This window comes from Periophthalmus magnuspinnatus, chromosome 22 (assembly GCF_009829125.3).
Source record: "Periophthalmus magnuspinnatus isolate fPerMag1 chromosome 22, fPerMag1.2.pri, whole genome shotgun sequence".
NCBI classification, from domain to species: Eukaryota; Metazoa; Chordata; class Actinopteri; order Gobiiformes; family Gobiidae; genus Periophthalmus; species Periophthalmus magnuspinnatus.
The window spans coordinates 16,768,502-16,795,903 of record NC_047147.1 but is presented as its reverse complement, the minus strand read 5'-3'; the positions used below and the strand labels follow the sequence as shown (position 1 = coordinate 16,795,903).

At 40.0% G+C, this 27,402-nt stretch overlaps 1 protein-coding gene across 2 annotated transcripts in view; it reads left to right on the top strand.

Moving 5' to 3' along the window:
* LOC117390062 (latent-transforming growth factor beta-binding protein 2-like) overlaps window positions 1–27,402 on the top strand; it is an 86,057-nt gene that overhangs the window by 33,732 nt on the left and 24,923 nt on the right. For both annotated transcript variants that reach the window (XM_033987698.2, XM_033987699.2), the window contains exons 4-17: window positions 717–934; window positions 1,834–2,016; window positions 4,896–5,096; window positions 6,506–6,786; window positions 7,539–7,641; window positions 15,937–16,011; window positions 20,236–20,358; window positions 20,434–20,598; window positions 23,147–23,461; window positions 24,527–24,546; window positions 24,756–24,792; window positions 25,267–25,329; window positions 26,574–26,699; window positions 27,207–27,335. In XM_033987698.2, the coding sequence (XP_033843589.1) occupies window positions 717–934; window positions 1,834–2,016; window positions 4,896–5,096; window positions 6,506–6,786; window positions 7,539–7,641; window positions 15,937–16,011; window positions 20,236–20,358; window positions 20,434–20,598; window positions 23,147–23,461; window positions 24,527–24,546; window positions 24,756–24,792; window positions 25,267–25,329; window positions 26,574–26,699; window positions 27,207–27,335 (2,039 nt within the window). The remainder of the gene's footprint in view (window positions 1–716; window positions 935–1,833; window positions 2,017–4,895; window positions 5,097–6,505; window positions 6,787–7,538; window positions 7,642–15,936; window positions 16,012–20,235; window positions 20,359–20,433; window positions 20,599–23,146; window positions 23,462–24,526; window positions 24,547–24,755; window positions 24,793–25,266; window positions 25,330–26,573; window positions 26,700–27,206; window positions 27,336–27,402) is intronic.

Genomic DNA, 27,402 nt, shown 5'->3' with positions numbered 1-27,402 from the left:
TTGTCTTGCCCTACTGGCTGTCTGTCGGGCCAGATCAGTGGGCTCCAGATGTTTTGCGTGGGGCAATATCTCCTTTCTTCTAAATCCTTCCTCATCTCATCAGCTCTCCATGCTACAAATCTGCCCGGGTCACTCACATGAGCGTAGGATCCAGGTGGGTCAGCTGCAGTAATTGACCCAAATCAAATGCCCACCAGATGCCCTCCCCTTGTCTGCCCCATACTTTGTTTTTTGAGTCCAGTTTTAATACTTCCTTCAGACATTTGCAACACTTCACTCCCTGCTTTGACCATAAGCATGCAGCACAGCCAGTTCTTGGTGCAGAAAAGCAGATGTAATGAGTGAAAGAAAGGTGTTGATTGTATTTAATTAGAGAGAGGGCCCTCTCACACTCTGAACATACATTTTAAATAGTTTAAATATTCCAAATGCCAGTAACAAGAACACTTGTAGAACTATGCAGGTAATTGTAGGACTTCAGTGCAGCTTATATAATTGGATTTATGAAAGCATAATAATTTTGTCCCACAATGAATTAAGGAATGCCATGACCTAAGCAAGCGTGGTTGAATTTTTCTGTTACACATAATGAGCGTGCAAAATGAATTTCACACTAATGCAGCAGCACTAATCATGGCTGCACCTTGACTATATGTATATGGTTAGACTTTCTCTGAGATCATTTCTGTATCTCCCTGTGTTGATTTCACTGGCAGAACCCAGGTGAGAAGAGGACCCCCTGACTCGTCCCCACAACAGACTGGGACCTCCCGCACTGTGAAGCGCTACCCATCATCCAATGGTCCCATTACTTCCAACGCCCTCCCTAACACGTATGCCTACTCCAACAACTGGAATGGTCATAGTCGAATATACAGGCCTCCCGCCAATAGCCCGATGCATGGACAGCACAACAATGCAGTATTACCAGCAGGTAAGAATTTAAATAGTGGATATAATGTGCGGATGATGATTAGATTCTCTTGGATTCCTCCCTCACTTTACATGGATACTTAACATTTCCACTCTCCTTAACCACGTCCAAACAAACACAGCCTGATCTGGCTCAATATTGAGCGGCTCAGACACATACATACACATCCTGAGTAGTCATCACTCTGGAACATTTGCCATGAAAAAGTAAAAGCTGGCAATGTCCCAGTTTGCACTTCCTCCTGCACTGTCCTTCCTCCCCTCTGGTCTCCGGCTGCATCACACGCCTGTGTTTGATATGGAGCTGTGTGTTCCACATGTGTGGCTCCATAAACAGTTCACAGACTGTACATTTGCCTTTAAGAATTTGCACCACCACCCTATGACTGAAAGATGTTGAATGCTTAAACCACAACAAAACATAAAATATGATCATGTCTTGTCTCTTTTTACTTGAGTTTTGCCTGCCTCTTGTTCCTCTGATGTGCTGTCCAATGTACACAGCTGTGTGCTTCCAGTTACTCGTATGTTTGAGCTCCGTACCAGGGCAACGGCTGTTGAACAGCTTCCCACCATTACACAATGTTCATTTGCACTCACTTCTCGTTGTCTGTGGAGCACACACACATTCAGAACACCTTCTGCCCCAGATAAAGTGCCTGGAGTTAAGCCGGATACCTATCAGTATCCTCTGACTGCTCTGGCCTGTGGCACAGGGCTTGTTCCAGTGCGAGCATGCCACTGGCCGGCCGTCAGCACACACCCTCGCACTCTTATAAACCTCCCTGCGCCTCCACCAGGAGTTTGTCACTGCTCGCACTGCAGGAGGAAGGATGCAGGTCTTTTCAGGCTCATCTCTGCTGCTGCTGCTCTTCACCCAGGTGTGTCTCTGTTTCCCAGGGGCCAATCTCACCTCCAGCCTGGACCGCATTAAGATCATCTTCACCCCCATGCTCTGCCGGCGGGTCTGCAGTAGTGGACGCTGCTACAACAGCTGTGAGAAGGGAGACACCACCACTGTTTACAGTGAGAATCCACAGCCACAGCAGCCGCAACAACCCAAGAACCAGGGCTTCAGACTCTGTAAGTGCCACACACAGGCCTGTGTCTAGTCTCTGTCATCTCCTCTTCATCTATCTCTCCACTGTCACAATGTGGCAGATTCTCACACAGTTTCACCTTCTGTTCCTTCCTACTTTCTTCGTTTTTTTTATCGTGTTAGTTCTGAGAAAATTAGTTCCCAGCAGCAGTGTGCTGTCCACAGTGAATACAGAGCAGTGTAGATTATTGTTGAGCAGCTGTAAAAAGTTGTAAGAGTCAAAAGGAAAGACAGATGAGGGGAAAACAGGGCAGTGTTGAAGCAGCTTAAAGAAGTGCCCTGTAAAACGTGGCTAATCTTGCACACACACACACACGTGGAGCTGGTTGTCCCACGCTCCCCACATTAGCACAGCTCTTTGTGGCTGCCTGAACTATGGAACAAGCTGCTGGGAGAGCGGCCGCCAGTGAACACACAGGCAGAGGCACAACAAGAGAAAGAGTAGCAGCATGAGCAGGATTTCACAGGGATTACATTAAACCTGCCATTTATCCAGGGGGCTTTGCCATGAATTCACACAGGAGTGTCCATGGGGAGGGCAGAGGCAGCCCGAACCCGGACCCCTGCCTGTTCACCACTTTCTCATCAGTCTGAAGACTCTGGGTCACGCTAATTACTACTGAGGTGAAGGCTCTATGCCACACACTAAAAACCAAAGACTAAACATGCCAGACTGTTTGTTAAGATTTACATTATGTAAACCTGTTGATTTACATGCTTGTCAATCCGCTTTGAGTGTGCAGGTCTGATTTACTTCAAGTCTATTCACAGCTTGTTTATGACTTATTTGATTCACTCTAAATCTCCTATTATGTAGCATTAAAACACAATATCTTTCTTTCCATTTGCATTGTGTTATTGCTTGGTGTGCTGCGTGCTCTGCGTGGAATGTCAAGTGGACAGAGTAACAAACAGTTATCTCATGCTGTTGTAATGTTCCCGTACACAGAGCAGTAAAATCTGGCCCGGGTAATTATAACAAGCTCCCTGGATAACGCCCCCAATGAGTAACCTAAAAGCCTGACGTTGGGAATCAGAGGAGGTTCTTTATGGAGTGAGAAGTGTGCTTGTTTAACAGATAGACAGAGAGGCAGACAGTGCACTGTGCTGAGGAGGGCTAAAAATAGCGATGGGACGGGCCTGGGCAGCCGGCGAAGATCTGCGACCCACATTGAGGGGAATTCAGTTAATAGTTGATAATAACACCAGCATGTCTAATCAAGAGCAATTCTAGTCTCCTTCTAACCACATCCCATTTTGGTCATTCATCTTCTTTGTTAGCTATCTGTTCTCCGACCATTCCATATCAATTTCTTGGGGGATTGTACCTTTCCCATCCTAGTGCAGCCTCTACTGTGTTAATGCTTCATGACAGGCAGCTCATTCCCCACATGCCAAACCAAGTCTAGCATCTCTAGTTTCTCTGTTAGGACTTTGTTACTGTGTCAAGAGCATTAGACTTCATGAAGTATATGTCCATGCAAAAAGAGAATTCTCCTTAAGTTTTATTTAATATCACGAAATTCTGGTCACGGTTGTCTAGGTATCTTTATGTGAGGAGTCTTTGATGTTTCAAAAGTGGGCATATATAGATGAGAGCACATCCAGGTGTGTCGGGTGCGAGGCTGGCACCCAAAAGATAAAACCAATGAAATGCAATGAACCATCTGGACAATGCTAGCCTTTACCCCTCTTTCCCTTCGTCTTCTCCATGGTAAATTACAAACTATAAATCATTCTGACGGAGCTTGTTTAAGACTTGAAAACTCTTCTTTCTGTGAATTTTATCCTGCCACAGATGTTTCTTCACCTGTTACCTGCACAAAGGATCACATGTTAAGTGATCAGCTGTCGGCCTGCAGCAGAACTTAATTAGTATGTGGTGTAAAAACTAAAGTCCATAAAAGAGGGAGGTGCAGAGGGTTGAAAGTGAAAGTCTATAAATGTCATGGAGAACAAGGTGTTAGCAGTGAATAAATTACTTGCATTGCCATACACCTGATTGTTCTTACTTTGCTTTAGTTTAAAAAATTAATTCCCTAATAGTATGACTTAACTTACCTGATAGTCCACAAAGATTAGATATTGATATTAATCCTTATTAAATTCATATTGACCAATATAATGACCTCAATATCATACTGGTGCTCACCATAGTATGACACTCTGCCTTTGTTCCTTGTTTCAAATAGCAATACTGTCTGTTTATTGTATTTCATTACTCACTTCTGTGACACTTGTAATGACTACACTTAATAAAGCATGAACAAAAACTTAATTCATAATAAACAAATAAAAAATAATAAACCAGGCTTACTAGCTGCTTAAAGAGGGGGTATTATGCATTTTTATTTATTTTTTCTATGTTATAACGTTGTTCCCTCATCAGAAATAGGCCTGAAAAGGTTTTAGATGTCATCAATGCATGTTGGAGTAATTTTGAGATCCCTCCTGGGCCTTAGTGGGATGCACACTGAACGTATTGTGATAGCACTCTGAAGGGAAAGTGACTTTGGGCAGGGAGCAAAGGGAAGGGAGACTCAGAGCATCAAAAATTAAAGTGAAACTTAAAAAACACGTTAATACGTTGTTTTCGGAATATATAGCTTTTTCAATACAATAAAAGGTAACATGGTGAACTAAGTTAGCTGTTAATAATCCATAGATGTGTTTATTTATTTGATACTATTAGGACAAGTATGGACACATGATCCATATCTAATCATTCTTAGTAAACTATTTCTTCATTATGAAGCCTTTGTTCATGCTTTATTGAGGCTAATTGGTGTGTAATTATTATAAAGTGATGCCCTAATTATTAATAGTTACTCTCTCTTATGTCTGTCTTTGTTTCTTTTTGCAGTCTTCTGTCAGATCCCATGTCAAAATGGTGGCCGCTGCATTGGCAGAGATCACTGCTGGTGTCCGTCTAATTCAACAGGAAAGTTCTGCCACCTCCCTTCACCTCCTCCTCCACCCAGGCCAAGCCCCCCCAGCACAAAGGATACCAGCCAGCATGGGCCCTCACACTCCATGTACACCTTGCCACTCTCTAACCAACAAGGTAATCATTTATTTGTCATATATACTTTTCATTATGTATTTGAGCCAAGTATGCTAGTTAAATACATGAGATTTGTCTTCCTCTAATGATCTTTTAGAGTCTGTATTAAAAACAGCAAATCAACATGACAAACATTTAATCACTAATGTCCTTTTCCCTCTTCATCGATCTTGTTGTCATTTTTATTTCCTGGACATGTAGCCTCTCGCTCACTCTGACACTAAGTAAAAACAGAAGTTCCCTTTTAGATTCAGGAAGTATTACTTCATTTATTATTCATAACTAGTTTTGAGCCAAATATCTGTTGACAATTTAAACATCCTCGCAAGATAACCTACACCATCTTTCCTCATTTATGCGTGTGCTGAACTATTCAATAAGCTTTACTTCTTTGGTTCACCCCTCTGTCTGTATTGAGATTATGATTCATGAATTGGGTCACACTTCTTGGAAAAGGCCTCTGGCACTCCCTGAAGATCGATGCTTTCCTTCTGTCAGACAGACAAAAGCCCTCATTCTTGGCATTACAACATCTTCTTAGCTGCTCCACAAATGTGTTTTTGGTCTACATTATTATCCAATTTAATACAGAGTACCCACCACTTGTTGTTGTTTTAGTATCAGTACAATGTCTTCACTGCTGGGAAGTTCCCTAAAATGAATCACAAATGGGATTGTTTTTATGTTTAAGAGTATTGCAGAGAATGTTAGCATTTTTTTTTTTTTTTCGCTCAGAGTGCGTTATGTATACAAATGGTTTATCCTTCAAAATATGCATCTATAAACTAGGGATGGGCCAATATGGCCTAATTTTTTTTTTTTTTTTTTGAGATGATACCAATATCCGATATCTGTTATTTGATACCAAATTTTTAGCTTTTAAAGTCCATAGCAAGGTTCACAAATGTATTAGTTCTTTTGAAGTAAAGTTCAAGTTCACAAATTTGTATTTGTAAAAAATGATAATTTACCTGGGATATCAAATAATTTCTTACATGTTTGTGTGAACATACAGCCATATCACACTTTTCTATTTCCATTAGAACAGACTTAGTCTGTTCAGAAAGAGCACATAGAGAATGGCGCAGTGAAAAAAATACAGGAAAGGAATATTTGTACTGGATATCAACATCGGCCAATACAGGCCAATATGGATATCAATATACTGTATTGGTACTGGCCGATATGAACAGGAACTGATATATTGGCAATCCCTCCCATAAACCATCTTCCTTGTCACTTAAATGCTTTTCTCCTCTGTTAACATATAACATTTTGCCAGAAGTAACATAGAAACTTTACCATTGTTATGGTTGCTGAAAAAAAAAAAAGTATAATATATCATGTATAATATATACACTGTTCCATGTTATATATATATATATATATTCTTCCTATCTCTTCCCCAGCCTCACTCCACCCCTCTATAGTAAATGTCCACATCCAGCACCCTCCTGAAGCTGAAGTCCAGGTGCACCAAGTGGCACGTGTCCAGCCAGGGCAGAGACCTCCTGTCGCAGAAGGGGCTCACTCAGTACAACAGCGCTCGCAACCTAGCAACGGACATGAACCCACCAATGAGCACACAGACAGGCAGCATCACAACAATGACCAGACCCCCCACAGGCCACACCCTTACCCCAATGGCAACGGAGTCGGTAGATGCTTCCAGGAAACTGTGGATGGACAAGTATGGAATGAATTCATTCAATGGTGCTTGGTTCTAGGCATTTATGGACGTTGGCAATGATAAAGGCAAGGGTTTAGACACTTTTGATGGTGAAAATCAGTTGGAGATGCTGAGGTAACTGGTTGCTCTACTGCTGCGGTAGATATGGTACAGAGAAGGGTTTATATGACCATGACTTGAGAGGTGATTTGTAACTGTCTATAACTGGTCAAATCCAAAAGAGAGGGGACAGTAGTTTAGAACAAGACAAAAATACCTTCTTCTTGGTGGAATTTGGCTTGAGTTTCATTGAAACTTCATTTGCAGTCACCACATGCTGATGGAAGCCACATGCAGGAGGGCGAGGGGTTAAGGCTATTGTGGTATATCATACAGGTGTTGAAACCAAAGGGGTGTGTGACTGCTTGTACAAGAGAGCTACAGTACACACATCCTGTCAGATAGACCATCTGTGATTAAGATTTATACTGTAAGGATGTATGACCAGCTCAGGTTGCACTACATATTTTGACATGGGACTGGATAAATAAACTGAATCAGGCTTAAAACACATTAGACACAGGCAGTCAGTATGCCTAATTTTGTGCCTAGTTTATTTTTGCTGCCAAATCTCATTTATTCATATTTCATATTTATGATTACCACATTCTGGTGACATCCTTACAGAACCTTGCAGAAGCATGCATGCACTAATAGGCAACAGTGGGTTTATAAAGTGAGTTTATAGTCTCATGCTTGTGCTGTTGTTGTAGTGTGGTAAGCCTCTGCCAGGCCTTACCAAAAAGGATGATTGCTGTGGAAGTGTGGGAGCCTCCTGGGGTCTCAACAAGTGCCAGAAGTGTCCAGCTAAACCAGGTAAGCTCTTCTGACTGAAGCCATGAGAGTGACACACTGTTTGTTCCACTGTGTTCCATTACGCACTTAAATGAAATTATCTCTAATCTTAGCTGCTGGTTAACCTCATCTGTGAATGTAAATTTTATTGTTTTGTTGATTGTGAACATTTATATATAAAATCAAGGTGTCCTTTGTTATCCTTGTCATCTTTCCACATTCTTTTTTTCTTCATACTGCTTTCCCTGCTTTTGTAGTTCCCTGTACTTGCAAGGGCGTTCCTCTGCTACTGTTAAACAGATAACTAAAGTGTAATTGAATTATTTCAGCAACTGTTAAACAGATAACTAAAGTGTAATTGAAGTATTTCAGTGGAGAGCTTAACAGACATGCCACCCAGTCTGTAGATCCACTGTGAGCCAGCAGCCGCAGTGTGGAGGCTTTGAGCAGCTGCAGGTTGTACTGTCACAGACATGCTGGGTGGTGACGCTGTTACTGTAGTTGTTGACAGATGTGTGTGACTTTGTCCTCTCTGTACTGGGCCTTATAGATGCATAAACCTAGAGTGCAGTTTCCTTGGCTGTAGCCTTCTACAGTCTAACACAGGCTGTAATCAGAAGCAGACGTCACCCCTCTCTGTCTCCTCCATCCATCACAATGCTCCCGTGTCATTTTTTACCCTCTCTCTATCTCCTCTGGTATGCCAGATTCTTGCTCTTCCTCACTCTCCAGCATGCTCTCTTGTGGCTCCCAGATGTTTCTTCTGTGTCCTGCTTTGATGTTTGGGAAAAGGAGACTCGATGAACACTCGTCAGCTTTTTGGTGATTTTGAGGCAAGGATATTTAGGCCTAAGTCACATGCAGGAAAAGAATAAAGCATATCACATAAAGACTAAATGTAAGTTAAAATACAGCCACTCACTACACTAACAGCCCCATAATTCCTGGAAAGGGCTTTAATAAGAAATGCATAGAATTCCTGGGACTGTTTTTGTTCTGAGTTTGGGTGCTGGACCTGATGTAAGTGCATACCTCCCTCTGGTGCAGATATACAGTGTGATTGCTTATGTGTTTGACAGGAATGATGTGTGACCTCTCACTGCTCTGTCTTCTCATTCATCTCAGTGCCAGTGTCTGTGTGCAGCCTTAAGTGGAGAAGAGTCATGCAGATTTATTAGTCACTGGTGTCTCTGTTGAGTATGTGATAATGAGGTCACAAAAGACAGCTTTTTGTCTGGCTATTTGCTTTCATAGGTCAGCTTGTAGCAATTTACAATGACAATCTCTGGCTAACATTGTGCACTATGTATATCACTGATGGTAAGATCCCCATTTAGTCCTATTGCAGACATGGCTTGGTCCTGTTCTAGTCCTGTTTCAGCTCTGGGTTTAGTTCCAGTTTTAGTCTCAGCTTTGATGTGGTGTGTAGAACAGGGCCCGGCTGATAAGATTTTTGGCTGATACAATACCGATATAAGCAACTTTTGGGCAGCATAGCTAAGCAGTAACCAATGCGAAAGAAAGAAAAGAAGTGTGAAAACAGACTACCTTCCGGATCTCAATCCTTCACAAAGGATCCTTTCGTTCCTTTTAATCCTGACTGAAAACTATTGTCCATAAAAAGAATATAATCCAGCATGTTGACAGCAGCAGTCCGTGTGTGCTCCATCTATGGCGACAGAGATACACAGCACAGACAAAAATAAGCCTTATTTTGTTATTGGTGTGTTGTTTTGTAAAGTTAACTTTTATATTAGAGTTAGTAGCTTATTTCAGAGCATTTTAAATTCAGCACTGCCTCTCAGTCACAGACGCGAATGGTTAGAGAAGCAGAGCGTCCTGGTGTAAACAGGAGCACGTGACTCTAAGGCTGCATTCAGGTGCAGTACAGCGTCACTGTCGTAACGGGTGCGGGAAGCACCAAGAGGTGCAGACTCGGGGCAAGGTTACAGTGTTTATTTACAAAGTCAGTGAAATTCAGTCTTAATAAGTTCATACAAGTTCACACGGAAAATGTGACAGTCACAGACACACAGATAAACTACTCTGCACATGGTGTGCCACATATTAGGACATTTATTGGTCTGTAAACTGAATTAAATGCCTGTAACATAGAGAAGCTTTATAATGAGGTATGTCCATCGGCCCATATCGGCTAGATTTTGGGTGGTTGGTGGTATTTCTCCAAGTGCCCAAATCAGCCAATAATATTGGCCAACCAATATATGTCGGTCGGATCCTAGTGTGAAACACTATTTGGTATGGCAGCAAAAGTGCAGTGGCATGAATTCACCACTTCTGCATCTCACCCATAAGAATGTGGAAGTGATTGGCGAACATGCAGTATGCCCTTATCATGTATTGTCAAACAAGCCATTTAATTTCTTGAAGAATAGTCATTACCATCATGTAGTTGGAATTTTAAGGGATAAGGGATAATGAATGATCTCACTCTGGGGGCAGATGGATCGGTAGTATGTACAGGTCTGACAGGCACCAACAAGCATATTTTTTCAATTTTTATGGTGCGCTCTCATCCAAAACAGTATTACATAGTTTCATTTATTACTATCCATTTCAGCTTACTCCATTCACCACTATCCGTGGAAGTAATAAATTAAAGTACTTTTCATTGATAGTCCTTAACAATAAAATAAAAACACTGAAAAGATTTCCAAACATTTGGGAAAAAAGAAAAATATTATAAAAATAAGACATTTAAACAGATTTATTCAAATAAAATTGATAGTTTTCAGATTCATTTATGATACAATTTACACATTGAAAGAATATATATCTATTTGCATGTGTTGGAGAGTATTATAGAAGCACTAATTCCAGCGTGTCCCTTCACACTGAGCTGAAGACTGGTTGGACCTCATGCCTCTCACAATCACATGCTGAGGATTCCTGGTGCATAATGAGATCCAGATCAAGTCAAAAAGAACTGCCAGTAGTCCACTCCCTCTTCTGCTTCTAATAAGGAGGTGAAGTGAAAAAATAACTGCCCCCAGTTTTCACAAAACTTGGTTTATTTCTACAAGTGTGATTCCTAATGAATGATGACACGTACTATATCTCCTCCCATTACAAGCATTATTAGAAATTGGCCATGAGAGGTACACTTACATAACACTTAAATTGTACCTATAATGTTAAATAATAGCTCTATATATAATTTAGAAGACTAAGGAAGACACTTTCCAAACAGCAATGTAAAAAGTATATTCTCAGACAGGGAAGTTGTGGTGTTGCTGGATTGTTGATTGGCCAGCTTTTAAATACAAATTTCATGATTACTCTGTGTAATGTTTTTGTTAAATCAAAATCTGATCTGATAATGTAATGACTTTACATTTAAACATGCTCTAAATATTTCTTCTCTTAAGTGTGCTGTCATTTTATTGACCTAAGTTGCTGTACAGTAGATGTGTCTATAAGATTCAGGGGATTCTTTTAACCCAAAGTAATGTCTTTCGCTTATCCAAGTGTGACCTTCACAATTTTCCTGCCATGACTCATGATAATAGCAAGGGCAGTCTTACTTACAGTACTTTTCAGGATTAATGGATTTCTGTCCCCCATTGACATTGCTGACTCTTTTAGTAACTAACATTCTCTGTTTGTTGCCTGGAAGTTTTTAGAGCATGTCCCGGGTGTAAATGCAGTACCCCACCCACAGGAGCCTTGGCTTCCTCTAACCTGACCTCCCAAAGTCAACAGGGTTATCCTGAGGTCGCAGCCAGTATCTCTGGGAGTTGCATTTACTAGTCCATCAACTACAAGGGTTTCATTTCCATGAGAGATAAAATTATGACAGTCCAATGAGAAAAGTATGCATGGTGTCCACAGTGCTCTATGACTTCCAGATTCCAAAACCACTCCCAAACCCCTCCCAATTATCCGATCCACTCTCCTGATATAGATTCTGACATGCAAGACAGTGCCTATTGCTTTTTGTTAGCATTGATCAAACATACAGACTAGTTAATGGCCATAGAGAAGCAGACTTGTGATGTAATGGAACAACTCTTACACAGAGACAATTTTCACAGCATTTGATTCATATATTTTGACATACTGTTATCCTTTCACAACTAATGTCATGGAATCTATCAGCTCTACCCAATCACTGCAGATCTGTGCTAGCCAATAAAAGTTGATCCCAGTTGAAAGAGTTTGCACTGTCTCTTAATTGGACACCATTACCTTCAAAAGGAAATGTGCTGGGCATGTCTTTATTTGGAATCAATAAAGGTGTTTGATTTTCCACTGGGATCTTTTAGGAATGTGACTCTGCTTTGAAAGCGTTTGATGCCATTAACATTTTGGATGTGGGCTGTAAACCCAAACTATTTGAGTCCAAAAAGAGATGTAAAATGCATGCTTGTGCAAATGGGAAAGATGAGGCATATGTTTTGTTGTAAAAATTTAATCTAGCAGAAAAATCAGCTAACATTTTTTCATAAAGTTTTTATTGGGCCATGAGTGTGTAACCTAGTGTTAATGTGGTGTATATGAGTTTGGTGCATGATCTGGCTGTTTGAATTTTAATCATTCAGAGATTATTGTATATTTGTGTAATTAAGAGAGAGAGAACAAAAATGGCAACTAAAATAACAAATTAGGCTCGTCTTTATGGGACTTTCTCCTGGTTTATTTTTACCACTGCAGAAAGAGATCTGTTCTTTCTGAGTGCTTTTAAGTTTCTAGCCACATGTCTGAATGCCAAATGCCACAAACAAATCTTGAACTGTATTTCAATCAAATACTGGAGTAAAGGCCAATCAAAGAAAGCTTCACAGTGTTCCATAATTAGTGAAGTAGTCTGACGAGGCATTATGTACTGGGAAGGGTCCTGAAGAGAGTTGTTTTTCTGAAGACTGAACCCCCGTGGAACAGAAGAAGAGACTGTCCCTGTTCCTGATAAGTGTGAGACTAAAGGGATGCGTGGATGCTAACCCCTCATCCATTTAGTCTCACACTTATCAGGTCATTAGAGTCCAGGAGCCAAAGAGCCAATGGGCTAAAGAGCAGGGCTTGCTCTTGATACATCCACATCCACAGGGAGGCTGGTAAAGGGCTCTACTCCCTGTGATTGATAGATCAGATCCCTCCTGCCTGCAGCTCAGCTTAGAAGGTGGTCCACATGATTGTACCAAATTAACAATTAATGACTTCTCTACAGATGAATAATCCATGGAAAACGTCTCTTCTTTCACAGCCTGCTCTTTTTGTCTTTTGTTTAATGCGACTTTGCATAAACCCACCCTTTATTCAAACTGTGACAAATTTACAAATGGAAATTGAGCTTAAAGAATTTGTTCAGAATGAATTATGATGCGGGCAACAAACCAATTAATGACAATTTATGGGACCTTGAAATGAATTAGGTTCAAGCCTTTGGCCAAATATTATTAAGCCAGTGCCAATGAAATCCCAGACCCAACTCAATGGAGATGAACAATACATTATTCTGCAGCCTTTGTAAAAGAGGTCTAAATAGATTGGGATGCTTCTGTCTGACTGTCAGATTGATCTGTTGCTAAAGTCTTCGTAACCATGGGCGACCCTAATGATGCACAACTTGAGATCAGTGTTGCAAGCCACTGCCTCCGTAATGCTGCGTTGTCTACACAAATTACCAAAGCAACAGGCATGGGAACTAGCACATCGTAAACCATTAACACAGCCACATGGGGCTGGTGCCACTGAGAAATGTCAGCAAGGGCTCATAAATAGACCCTCAATATCAATCATTTAAAATACTTTTGGATTACCAGATACCAATACCATACAATACACACACACAAAAACATAAAATTGTGTCAAAAAGCATTACATATTGGTTCTCTTCAGAGAATAATGTAATATTTAGCTTAATCCCTGCAAAAATGGTGCACAGCTTCAAACATGCCACCCTGATGAAGTTTGTGACCCAACCTGCTTTCTCCTGAGTAAAAGTTCTAGATCCGCCCCAAATCCTAATCATGCATGTTTGATGTTGAACTCAATGCTCCTTTATATGTAAAAATGTGATTAGCTTATTATGTGTTGGTTACATCTAAATTTCTTTGTATGTATTGCATACAAATTAAGATGATTTATAAATGTTAGAAATGAGTCCAGTTTCCATCTCTTTCCCTGATGTACTTTTCTGAAGATTTGATTCGTAGTGGGTCGAATAAATAACTTTTATTTCTCATTATATGTTTAATTTGCTTATTGCAGCTTATATTCATTAATGATACTCTACATATATAATTATTTGTGGGGAAAATCCTTCTTTAGGATGATGGTATAATCAGTGGCATAATGGCATTCAATATTATTGTTTATTGTCTATATTTTCTTCACCCATATGTATCATACTTAAAAATGTGTTATTGTGACAGGCCTCATTACATTTATGACTCATGTAAAATTGTATTATCCTGACTGGCCTACCTATCACCCCTGCTAATAGGCTTCATTTAGTTGCTGGGAGGCTTCCCCTATGTATACCCCACTGTCACCCCACAGGCCAGACTGGTCCTGATCCTGCCTCAACAGGAGTCCCAAGCTCTAGTCTCAACCACAACAGCTCATTACCCCATAACCCTGAGAGGACGAAGAGGAGGTGAGCAGACAGCAGCAGGCTCAGGGCTTTAATATGGTTAGCCCCCGTTAATGCTGACCTAGTTCTGCCCCGCGGTGCCCTAGGTGAAACCAAGGCCCGCTCCATTCGGTCCCAGCAGGATCATAACATCAGCTCACCCTCCAGACCTCATTCCCACCAAAAACTCTGTGTGGCACGCATTCCAGTCGCTCCTGGGAAAGCAACACAAATGCATTTCAATTGTGGATTTTTGTTTTGTCTGCACATGCTGTATTTGATTACTTGTTGCATTGGAAGCTATATGATTATAACTGTAATGCTTTCCACTTGTAAGACCAGAACGTATTTATATCAGACATGTCCCCAGGTTACTTGCTTTGAGATTTTCAAAATGCTCCAAAATTATGCTGCCTGCTCTAACACTTGTCACAAATACACCATTATTTTTCTTAGAGCCAGGGGTGAAGGATGTGTGTTTCTTTCCCGGCCAATGTTTCGAATGCGATTTTCCTCACTCCACATTTACGTGTCATGACAGTGTAAGCAAGTTCCAAATGCAGAAGAAAATTTGGAAAATCTGCAGTATGTTATAAAATCCAATGACAATATGAACTCTGACTCCAGATTGCTCCATTTAAGATACAATGTAAAAGGCATTCTTGTCTAACTGCAAGAAAATAATGGGTTCAACTCCCCTTTCTGTTTGGAGTGTAGTGCATGTTTCTCCCCATGTCTGAGTGGGTTTCCTCCAGGCTCCAGTTTCTCCCACCAATCCACAGGACAGTAGCTAAGCCCTCCAGCTAAGGTCGTCCTGACCAAGCCTTGTGCAAGATCTGGAAATGAGTCTTTGGGCGCAACAGTGCCCATAGTGCTGCTCCTAAGGTTGCCACAGAGGTATTGAAGGATGAGTCAAATGCAGTGGACACATTTCCCTACAGGGACAATAAAGTCAAATTAATACAAAAGTAGCAAGAAAATTATGAAAGAGCAAGAATTATGTTATTGAGAATAAATTGGATTTGAATTTGTTTAACCAATAATAAATAATAATTGTAATTCTACCATTAAGACTGTATGTAATGTGTTATGAATTAAATGATATGTTCTATATTGCTATATGTACTGGCATAACATTCAAGGCTTACTTAATATAGTCTTTTTGCCAGTGACAGTATGGGCTCACAGGGCATTAACAGACTGTTATTTACTGCAGCGTCACACAAGAACACACCTGAAGCTCACATCACATTTAGTGCTCTGGAAGATAATGTTTCCTGGTGTACCGTGGACACATTAGTTTCTCGTTAGAGGAGATTTATGCTGGAGGTAATGATCACAGTTGGGCCTGTCACGTAGGTTTCCTCCACATATTTATGATGTAAGCTCTCCCTCCGTGTGTCTCTGGGGTGAGGAGCGAGCTGGAGGTAATATGATTATAGATGACGTCGAGTGTTATCCTTACATTCTGCTGGATGGCAGTGGTGTCTTATAAATGCTTGTTTGATGGGGATCCATTTCCATACACTCAGTCTAGGGTCCCCCAGGGCCCAGCTGTGGGTCCCCTTATTTTTCATCTTGCCACTATGTTCACATCTGTAAGTTATAGTGTAAACACTTAAAGCATCTCTTCTGCAAAAAAAATCAATGCTTTGTGACAAAAAGACATTTGTCTTGAAGAACAATGTGTTTTTTAATGGGTTTTCTCTTTCTTTTTGCAGCATATGCAGTGATTGCCAACGGACAAGTGGAATGTTCGAAAGGTTATAAAAGGCTCAATCTCACACACTGTCAAGGTAGGCTATCACAATATATTACAGTACATTTTTCAAACTAAGTTTAGCATGTTGTGTCCATTGCACTTTGATATTAATATTTATATTACAGTATTACTGTTGTCCTATTATAAGGAGGATAGTTTTGTTTGGGTATTGTTAAAACACATTTGTTTTATTATGTTGTTTTGTTTCAGAAAGCAAGAAAGGTTTGTATTATTTTTAAAAACTGAGAACAAGGACACTCTTTTTGTCCAACAGTTTTGACGTGCCAACAGTTTTATCTTTGTATTATTCATGCTTTTCATTTGATTGTTTCAAGATGTTGTCCTTTCTCGGCTGCTGTTCCCATAGATCCAAAAGGCATTGCTACGCCACAGTGTTTACCAGAAAGCTTTAGAGTTGAGACCTTTTCCCTAGCTGTTCCATTGAGGCGGAAACAATCCAAAAGCTGCTTGTGCTGGGATTTGATCATTGCTATTCAAATGTCTAGCTTGATTGAAGTCTCTACATTGATCCATTCATAACAGTTCAGAGCTTGTCCCATATTCAAAAACAGGCATTATGTTATTTTCACTGATTGCCTTTTGACCCATGTGGCCGCAGCTACGAGATAAGTCTGCCTTACAAAGCCTAATACTGCTCCCAGCCTCCTTATCTGCACAAGCTGCTTCTCAGAACTTGTTCATTTGAATTGGCCATTTGTAGCCGAACTTCCTCGATGAAAGTCACAGTTGTGGGTGGTAGACTGGAGAGTAGAGCAGGGCACATTACTCATAGACCACTTCAAAGAATCAGTGTTGGATTTCTTACATAACAAACTTTTGAATCGAGTTAGTCAAAGCTTACAACAAAATCTGCATTCCAGCATCTGGGATTTAGCATATTTTTATATATTTTCCATGTTCAGTTTGGGAACAGTTAAAACGGTGAATTTGGTGTTAGCTGGATAGTCATACACTCAAGTAAAAAAAAAGCTATCAAGATGTGATGATATTCAAAAGTATCCTATTACTTTACTTTACATATATATTGCAGGGAGGTATGAGTAGGGATGGGACAGTATGAAATTCACATGGTATGAGAACCGTGACTGGAGCTGTGTATTTTATCATGCTTAATGAAAACAAGTGACTTTTTAAGTTAAAAAAGTGTATTGCTCCTTGGTTATGTCCTTTGATGTGCAGCGATTTGGAGAAACACAGATCAAATTATATGAGGGCAACAAAGCAGCCTGCAGTTAGGTACACTATGACAGCCACATATATGAGTATTATTAAATATATTATTAACTAAAAAAATAAAAAATAAATACTGTAGGCTTTTGATATGTAGTTTGACCACATATAATTATAGGATTAATGGATTTTGTTAGAAATTTTAGCCAATAATGTGCATGGGTTTATATGAATACGAGGTAATGGCATTCATATCCGCCAAACAAAGTGGATTTAGGAGTAGCATTTCATCCTCTGAGCCGTTAGGACAAGTTTGCAGAAGGAGCAGAGACAGTGATGATGTGTGGTGCCATTCTCAAACACGTCTTTTACAAAGCCATGTGCCTTTTGTTTTCACTTTTGATACAAGCCATTCAGTTTAATTATACCGTCAAAGAGCGCATTTTCTTAACACGAAAGACACAATATGTTTCACATACCCTTGGCTCTTGCTATATATTTATAACACACATGCCCCATTTAACAAGTAAATCTTCAGAGCGTATATGCACCTGTGAGTAAATGAGTGTGGTCCATGTGTCCTATGTATACAGTGGAAAACCATTTGGCACAGTCAGAGCGTGGTTCTCCTTTCTTTCTCCTTTCTACTATAAAGGGATAAATAGCAGATAAATAGCTGCTACAAGGACACTATGTCAGTTCTGAACTTTCATTATACTTGTACCGTAAAGGCTAAGGGGTTAGTTCTTAACTCTGTGTGTGCATGGATGCTCTGTGGCGTGATCCACCCCGGTACAGGGCAGGATGAACTCCCTGCGTCCCAAGGGTGAAGCAGGGAGTAGGGCATAGGAGGGCCGCAGTATACCTGAATATGGGTTATTGTCCCATCCCTAATAGCAAGGATAATGCATTTTTGATCTTTTTGCAGAAGCATTTCAAAATGCACTGCACAAATGAAAGATTATTAAGTATAAGTATTATAATTATCATAATATTTTAATTATACCGTAGAATCAAAATCAAGACTGTTATTTCAGGGTATCTATTACATTGAAACTAGCACATAATAAGTACCTGTTATCTACCTTAGATCAAAAGTGGCTTGATATAAAAAAAATTATAAAAAATATAAAAACTGCTCCTTTTTGACTGAAGCATCAGAAATATAAAATGAATGATGAATGAATTCTGCTAATACCTTTAACAAAGTCCATAAATAAATTTGAGATGTTTACATGACATGTTATTTTCAACCAAACTTTAGTGAAAAGGATCAAGTAAGGTCGAATAAGGTCGAACATGATAAGTTTAATTGTGCCATGTTCACAAATGCCTCCCTCGCTTACTGGGCTCAAGCACACATTCAAAATACATGTTATGATTTATAGCCGTCATGACAGCTTGTCATGGAAGTGAGTTCCAATCCCAGTCATCCCACCAGCAGACTCCCACAACAGCACTAATCTGGGACTCAAGCCGTCTATGGATTAAAGACCCCATGTGATGAGGACTGAGCCTAAAGTTGACCTTAACAATTAGGTATGCAGTGTCCACAAGTACAAAAGTGGAAAAGTTGAGAGTATGTCATTTTTTTTATTATTGTTGATAATTTGGTATTCAATAGACAGGATAATAAAGAGGATATGGGACATGACCACAACATGATAAATAAAAGTTCACATTGACATTGACCTTAAAAAAACAAAAAAATAAAGCCAAGGTTCAGGGATATTGAAAGGCCTGAGAGCGTAGCTTTGTCCATCATCTAAACTGGACAAGTCTATATCAAGACACTGATGGAATTATAAACTTTCAGTCTACTATGGCAGACTTTGGTGGACTTAAAAAGAAAATAGAATAACTAGTTCCCATTTTATTTTTATTTGATGGGTTTCCAAGAACATCTCAGTATCCTACAATAATGGTTAATAAAGAGTTTAAAATATAAACTGTGAATATATTGAAGTTTCACATCCTCAACCAACTGTGTAAACACTGAAACAGTAAAAAAAACACACCCTTCTACTTCTGACATATGTTTTGGACTGTTACAATAACATATAAACGCATTTTGTTATTGTTCACAATCAACTGTCATAACTTTTTAGTACTAGGGTGTGTCTATGCTGACTCAATTCTAATAAGGAACTGTTGACTATGTGTTGTTTATATTGAAATTGTCATGTTTTTGCTTGGAGACATATTGCACCAATATGTTGAGGGCCATTTTTAATTTTCCACTTTTTCAAATGTATGCAATAAACTTGGGAACAAATAAACAGCTCCTCATTAAAGCAACACCAGGGTATCTGGGTTCACTGGGGTCTATTTGCCCTGATGCCTTTACAAGATCACTTTTTCCAGGCATGAAGGAAACAACCAAGTAAGGGCCTATTAATTACAATTCTGGGGATATCTGTGGTGGCAAGCCTGTCGGTTCCAGTCGTCAGAGCAATTGGAAAAGACCTAATGATGCTCTCTTTGTTTAACGCAGAAGAACAACAAACTTTGCCCAGTCCCTTGTGCGATTGCATGACTAAGAGCCTCAAGAATGTTCCCCTATGCTTCTGGTTGGCATGTTAACTAGGCAGTGTTTTGGCTTTGCGACTTAGCAGTGTTCCCAACTGACCATCAAATGAGGAAAAACACCTTTATAGCAAATCACTGCTTGATGCCATTTACGAATTGTGTACAGTAAAAATGACAAGGAAACATACCTGACATTTCCATGTGTGTCTTCCTGTTTTTTATCTTTTTTTTCACAGATTTGACTGACTGATGCATTGTTCTTGTGCAACTGTAGCATTTCACTTTTCTTCCCCTCCATACAGCTGCACTTTCAGACTAAATGATCTTTTGATATGTTCTGTCACCTTTTTAAGTGCAAATGATTTCAGTCTTAAGAATTACATCATATCTGCTGTAGACAATACTCCATGTGAAAAATGCAAAACAATGAATTATATTGATACTTGAAGCGGTTCAAAGGTAGTTTGGAATATTCATCCTAACTCCTGAATAAAAATGCATGGCATGTCTTTGTGAATAACCTGCAGCATTTTTACAGACATAAACGAGTGTACTCTTCCTGGGATCTGCAAGAATGCTGACTGTCTTAACACCAAAGGGAGCTACAGGTGCACGTGTAAACCAGGATTCATGTTGGACCCGGCTCGAAGCCACTGCATCTGTAAGTACTGTGTCAATGATACTTCATCAAAGGGACTGTTGTGGACTGGTGTGTAATGTATACTGTTTTGTGCAGCTGACAAGGCAGTGTCTGACCAGAGGGGGATGTGCTATAGATCGCTGTCAGCCAGGACGTGCTCTCTGCCTCTGTCTCAGCACATCACAAAACAGATCTGTTGCTGCAGTCGAGTGGGCAAGGCCTGGGGACATGCCTGTGAGCGCTGTCCTCTGCCTGGGTCAGGTATGCTCAGCTAATGCCAGCGTTTAAAGCAGCTTTTCACAGTCTTTCTAATGTCAAATGGACTTGCCAGGCAGTGTCTTAAAGCAGGGTTCTATTTGGGTAGGTTTCTTGTTTTTTTCTATTCTATACAAAGAAATATTCTAGTCTGTATAGTCTGTTTTATGTAATTAGTTATGATTTTTCATAAAAGATTGATTTTATTGGAAATCATTTTGAACATGATGACTTCCAGACACGTCATGTAGCCAAAAATGTTAATGTGTTTGTATATGACTGGCCAGGCTACTTTTTTAATGTATTCACATGAAAAACATATTCCAGAGGTCTGAAGGGTACATGGTTTCTTGTTCTTAATCAGTGGGTGTGTAAGGAATATCCAATGGAGTGTGGCATTTGGTTTGCGGACTTACAATCCCATTATCAAGGCAGTAAGACAAAAACTGTATGTAACTATACGCCATCTGTACAGTAGCATATCTAATTTTGTTGAAATGTTGAAAATCATGTTCTATTGTCTAAGTAAAGAGTGTTTTTAATTATCATTGTAGTATCAGAATCGGTATTGAGTACCGAGTCTATAACTTAGTAGAGATAGACATAGAGATAGATATTTGGATTTTTTGGCTTATCGGCTATCGGCCTTTTTCTATTTGTTGCCTAGAACGTACACACAACACTTTATTTTAACACTTAAATACGAAGAGATAACTGCACTAAATCCGACACACTGCTCTCTTCAAGTTTTGTGGTAAAAAAGGGCTTGCGTCAGTTTGTAGTAAGTTTAAATTACATAATTTGAGGAAAATAATAAATATAGACACTAAAAATATCGGCAGCTCTTATCAGCCATTAGTTGCTCTGGATTTTAAACAATTGGTATGTGTGTCGGGCATGAAAAATCACATATCGGTTGATTTCAATTCCTTAGTATCGAAATCGAGACAACACCAGAATGACTCTTTTTCCAAATGTGATGCAAAAGTCTAGCCCTTATTGTGTAAAGAAATGAAAGGGTAACCAAAGGGGCACTGTCTTGATTTTTCTAAGGCACTTTAAGCATTTGAACATAACCTAATTTATTTATACTGGAACGGCACCAGAGACGTAACTGTTTTCATATTTTGGAAGCAGCATAACAGTGGGAGTCCATGTTGTGTTATCACTCCAGTCCTCTGAGAGAGAGCCCAGTAATAGACAACTACAGCAAAAAATAGCCAAGGCCAAGTGCAACATGGGAAGCAGTTGTCATCTTTTTTCATTCCGATCTAATCTTCAAAGTCGGTAAGAGAAACTTGCTGTTTTTATGGGGTGTCTGTTCTGGCCAGTGATGCGAGAGTCTTGATGTCACTGGCTCAGATGTTACACACACAGACCTCCACGGTGTAGTCCTGTTCGGTACAGATGCAGTGCACTGACACGGGGCCTCTGATTACACGGTAATGCTGGCTTTTGTACGTCGTGACAAGCAGGTTGAGCCCGGGTCAATGCTGCCAGGACTATTACCTGTGACGGCGTAACAAGAGATCACTAACCCTCTTACAAATAGACTCCATTTCCTTAAAAGTGGCAGCTGGAGGTATATAGCCCCATTTCCCCCTTTACACTTTAAATTCATCATTCAGTAGCCTATCTTGTACGTTTCCTGCATTTACACAAGCATTTACAGGGACCACATATCTGTCATTACCGATATCCTTGCTCCAGACTTCTTTTGGCGCTGAGTTGCGGGTTTCAGGTCAATGGGAGGACAGGCCGCTTCTCACTTGTAATGGATTCACCATCGCTGAGATTTGCTGGGCTCCCAGACAAAGAGGTGCAGTCCTGATCCTTTTATCTAGCAAGCCAATCCTCAATTTCAACCCACGCCCACACTCTTCTGCACTGTAAAGTTCAAAGGCCAAGACTCCAAAGATTGCCTTACCGGTACAGCAGCTTTTGCTTATTTGACTGTGAAGATCTTTCCAGAATTTGTCGCTGGTGGGTTATGGTGACAGCTCTCTGGTCTGGCAGCTAAAACAGGACATGAAACCTAATCTTTACATTCACAGGAAAAAGCATCAAGTTCAGTTTGACGGTATTACACAACGGCTTATGCCAGTTTTCTGAACTTTTGGCAGAAATTTGAGCCACAGTGTACTGGCAAATGTTCATTTAGCTTCATAGGAAAAAAGGGGATTAAGACCTCAAGTATACCTGACCTCAAAAAATCAGTTTGCTCCTTGTGTCTTAGACCTACCCTCTGAGTACAGTTTGATGTATTTGTATTGCACAAGCAGAAGCTAACCATTTTGAAGGTCAAAAACAATTTCATAAGCAAACATGTAATAGTCAATATAATTTAAATACCACACAAATTCATAGTAGTTCTTTATTATTACCACGTGGTCTGATGCCAGTTCTGAAATAGATCAACATCAATCAGGAAAAGCATCTATCAGAATATAATAGGTGTTATTTTTCCTCAAATACAGAACAAGTATCTTGTCGTCTTCTTAACACTATTCTCTTTGTCTCTTGTGTGCGCTGCTGTCTGTCTGGCTCCCTGCAGACCACTTTAAGGAGATTTGTCCAGTGGGTCACGGATACACCTACTCTCGCTCCGATGTGCAGATCTCTCTCCGGCAGCTGGACGATGACGAGCTGCAGAGCACAGGGCTGTCATGGGAGGAGGAGAGCCCCACTTACCCTCAGCTCCCCTCCTTCGATCCCTCCCTCCCTCATTTGCACCCCAGTCACCCGGATACACCCCATCGACCGCAGCATCCTGTGTACCCCCAGACGCCACATGTACCACGGCAACCGGTCACACCACACCTACCATACCCTCCCTTCGTGGACAATAATACTCCAAGAGAGACTGATGGTGAGTGATATAGCGCTAAAGTAATTCCACTCACAAATAGCTACTTTCTAGATAGTGTAGATTTTTGATATTTATAGAGGAAAAATCTAAAATGGGGTTAGGATAAAACAATTAAGGAAGTGTAGCTTTCTATGTGTGTAATAAACTGACATTAAAGCTGCTGCTTTTGTTAGTCAGATACCTGATAACCATGAAATCTGCCTTTACTCGTCCATGGCTTTCACAAACCCATTAGCAAATTGTTAACATCCACATGTATTAAAATTTGGGCATGTGTGGCTAGAACAGCTTTTTTCAGATGGCAAAGTGAAACTGGGGTGGACTTGCCAAGTGCAGCCAATTAGAGCTTTTTTTGTTGCTTACTCCTGGGTTGAAAAGAAATCAAAATGATTTATTATTAGCTACAGACAGCACACAACAGTCTCATTTTATTACAACCTGCTGCTTTTACAGTGTACTCTTTGGAGGAAAACATAAAAGTCGGGTATCCCAGCTTAGTCTTAATTGATATACTATTAAGAAAAGCCATATGATGGCTAAATAATTATACACTGTTTGTCTTAGTAATGTCCAACATCAACAGGAAGTGTTCTATCGCCATTATTTCTGTTGCAGAGTTTCACATACTTCAAGGCTTAATCCTGTTATTAAGTAAAACCTGCTGTGTATTCCCTTTATGCACACATGCAAGTCCATGTTGCTCATTCATCAGTTTCCTCCTAATTTCTCAGATAATATATCTTTCTGATTTAATGCTTAGGAAACATTTTTTTGGCCTGGCTTTGAGCATTTGATTTGTTTAAAGAGGGCTTTCATGCAAATATTTAGGTCTTTTTGTCCAAAATACTCCCTGTTTGCATCTCTTATGGTGCTTTTCAGTACAGTTTAACAATGCGAGCCAGTGGGTGTTCCGCAGGCTTTGTTTTAGAAAAAAAGACCTCCTGTAGAGTGACATGCAGAATCACAAGCTGTCATGTACATCGAACATATCTTGTAGTTAAACTTGTTAATATGAACAGAATGTGAGTGTTTACATGTGAACTTTCCGCATGTCTCTCTTTACAGATGTGGAAATTCTGATCCCGGTGAGTTCTGCTGCTGTCAGGCTAGAGGCACACGCGCCTGACATGTTTATCTTTCTATGATATGCTCTCAGCTGGAGGTTCTGTTTTGATTGCATAACTTATTCAGACCACATTTCACTACATACACGCACTGGACCAGTAATGACTTACATGACAGAAGCCAGATTCATTAATATGTAATGTAATAGTTTATATGTGCTGTTTTCTAGCCAGCTGTTGTGACTGACTCACCACTGAAATATCCAGGTATTTCCTTTTTTCTCCATTGATGCATAAACCCACTATACAAATACACTGAAAAATATGCAAATGCAAGAAATAATGCAGTAATCAACAACAAGGCAGATTTTTACTAACTAATAACCAATCGTAATAATGTACAGCTTAAAGCAGTATTAAAATTGGATTTTACAACTTTTTTTTAAAAGAAATTCTAGTAGTGCTATTACTATTATTGTAGCTTCTTTGCTTCATCTTGACATATTTTATCAATGCTTTAACCCCGCAATAGTCAAAATATTGACAAACACTGTCTACACCCCACATATCCAAACAGTTTATTTTGGTTATCCAACTTTTTAGCATGAACTAAAGACCAGATGATATCAAAAAATAGCTGCCCACGCAGTGGAGTGGTTAGCATAGCAAAATAATTTAAAGCCTCATCCTGCATGTGTTTGTTTGTAGTCTTTGTCTCCACTTACTCATTCCTCTTTATAGACTCAACAATCAACCTCCAGAGACCCGATTCAAAGGATGCAACCTACTCAGGTCCTTCCTCAGGTAACCAAAACCTTTAACACATAGTTTCCTTGGTTTGGATGTGGCCTGCCTGGAGTGTGTTTCAGACACTCCAGGCAGGCCACATAAAGACTTCATCTTTTCTATTTTTGGCATATTTCATAAGACATTTTTGCAGGATTACCCAGAGTTTAACTAGGAAGGCCTTGTGTTGTGCTTGTATTTGACCCCTATTTCTCTACGCCAGTTTGGCCTTTCAAATGTTTCTCAAAGGGTGAGAAACTAAAATCTAGTGTTCCTTTTGGAAGAAGATGCTGTCCAGTGTAAACCAGAGCCAAAGCGATCAAGTGTGAACAACTGTAGCTATGGGACTTTTAGTGTTTGTCAACTCCATTCATCTCGCCAAAAGCTTTGCAGATCATAATACATATGATTGGCATTAAAATTGTTTTAGCAGCTTAGTCAGTTTGACAATTTTGAAACCATGAAAAGAACTGTTATTTGCGGCTCTAACTTGTCTTTAGCTCTGATAAACCTTTTGGCACATCTCTAGTATTTACATGCATGAGTTGTTCTGTTGTGTGCTTTTTCAGATGGTGAAACAACCAAGGCTGACTGACCTAGCACAGCCAATCTGCTCTCATCCCAAAACATGATATAGTGATGCACCAGGCTCCTTCTTCTGGTCTAGTGATCAATAAAATGTTTTACTGTTAGATGCGAACAGTGCGCAGCAACATTACTCTTAAAACCTGGTAGCCCAGTTTCAATGTACTGTATTACATGTATTAAAACATTCTCAAGAGCATCTACATTCTATGTTTTAATTTATGCTGGTTACAGAAAACACAGCCATAAGTCAGACTTTTAATTAAGAATTCTCACAATCAGATTCAGTTGGTGTTCCTTATCTGATTATGTTCTCTGGTCAGGGTTTCTAGATGTCATTTTTTCCACAGTGAAGCACAACAGCACAGAAAATGTCTCTAGTAGCACAGACCATTTGTGTTGAAAAGACTGGAACACCACCAGTGTCAGGCTCTACTGTGCATGACATTTTTCTCGCCATCCCAATAAAGCTCTGTTGCACCTGTTAGAACATTACTGTCCCATAAACCTGCCTTTATCCAAAACAATGGTTATAACACAGCAAGACGCTCTTTCAACATATGCTCAAGGAATGCTCCTTTTGCTTTTTTCTTCCCTAAAATTATGTAACTCTTGGTCAAAGGTTTTGTTCTCTGCCCTAAATATTTATTTTAGTTGTGATTGTGTGTTTTTTTCAGATGTTGACAAGTGTGCCACCACCCCTAACATTTGTGGTCATGGGAGATGTATCCCCGTACAGACTGGCTACACCTGTGACTGCAACCCCGGCTTTAAACTCAGTGCTCTGCAGACCAACTGTATCGGTAAGCAACAAGAGGAAACTACACAAAGGCGCAGACAAGTCGACACCAGGGGTTCTGTCTTTCATCATCTCACTGGCAAGTTGACAAAACTATTCAAATATTCAAGACCCGCAGAACTACAAGTGAGCCAAAGTGGAAAGGATCTGTTTGTTTATGATGACATATGCTGAGATGCCTGCTAACAGTTTACAGCATCCATAGAGCTGATGGTTTTCCTCATAGTGAAGGTCTTGTCATCTACTCGAGGAGTCACTGGGCTCTGGTTCCTTTTTTAAAAATGCACGTACAGTGCAGAGGCAGGGCTTGGAAATCAATCTCTGCTGGATAACTGTAACTTACTTTAATAGCACTGTCCATTCAAGCCTTTTGTTTTATTTTCAGTCTCTTCTATTCTTCTTCTGTCAACATAAAAGTATCTAGACTACATTTTATCAGAACATCAACCAAGACGTCCAGAATTATATGCTTCTTTATTGATATTTCAACTCGAATCCTTTTGTTGTGCAGATGTGAATGAATGTGATGAGGACCCATGTGAGGGAAAAGGCCGCTGCATCAACAGCTTTGGCTCTTACACCTGCCACTGCTACAGCGGCTACAGTCAGGTGATCACCCAGAACAGGAAGTACTGTCAAGGTGAAGCTCAGCACACACCTGCCAAACACTATTAAGTTTCCAATGGGTGAAAGCCTCCTGCAACTTT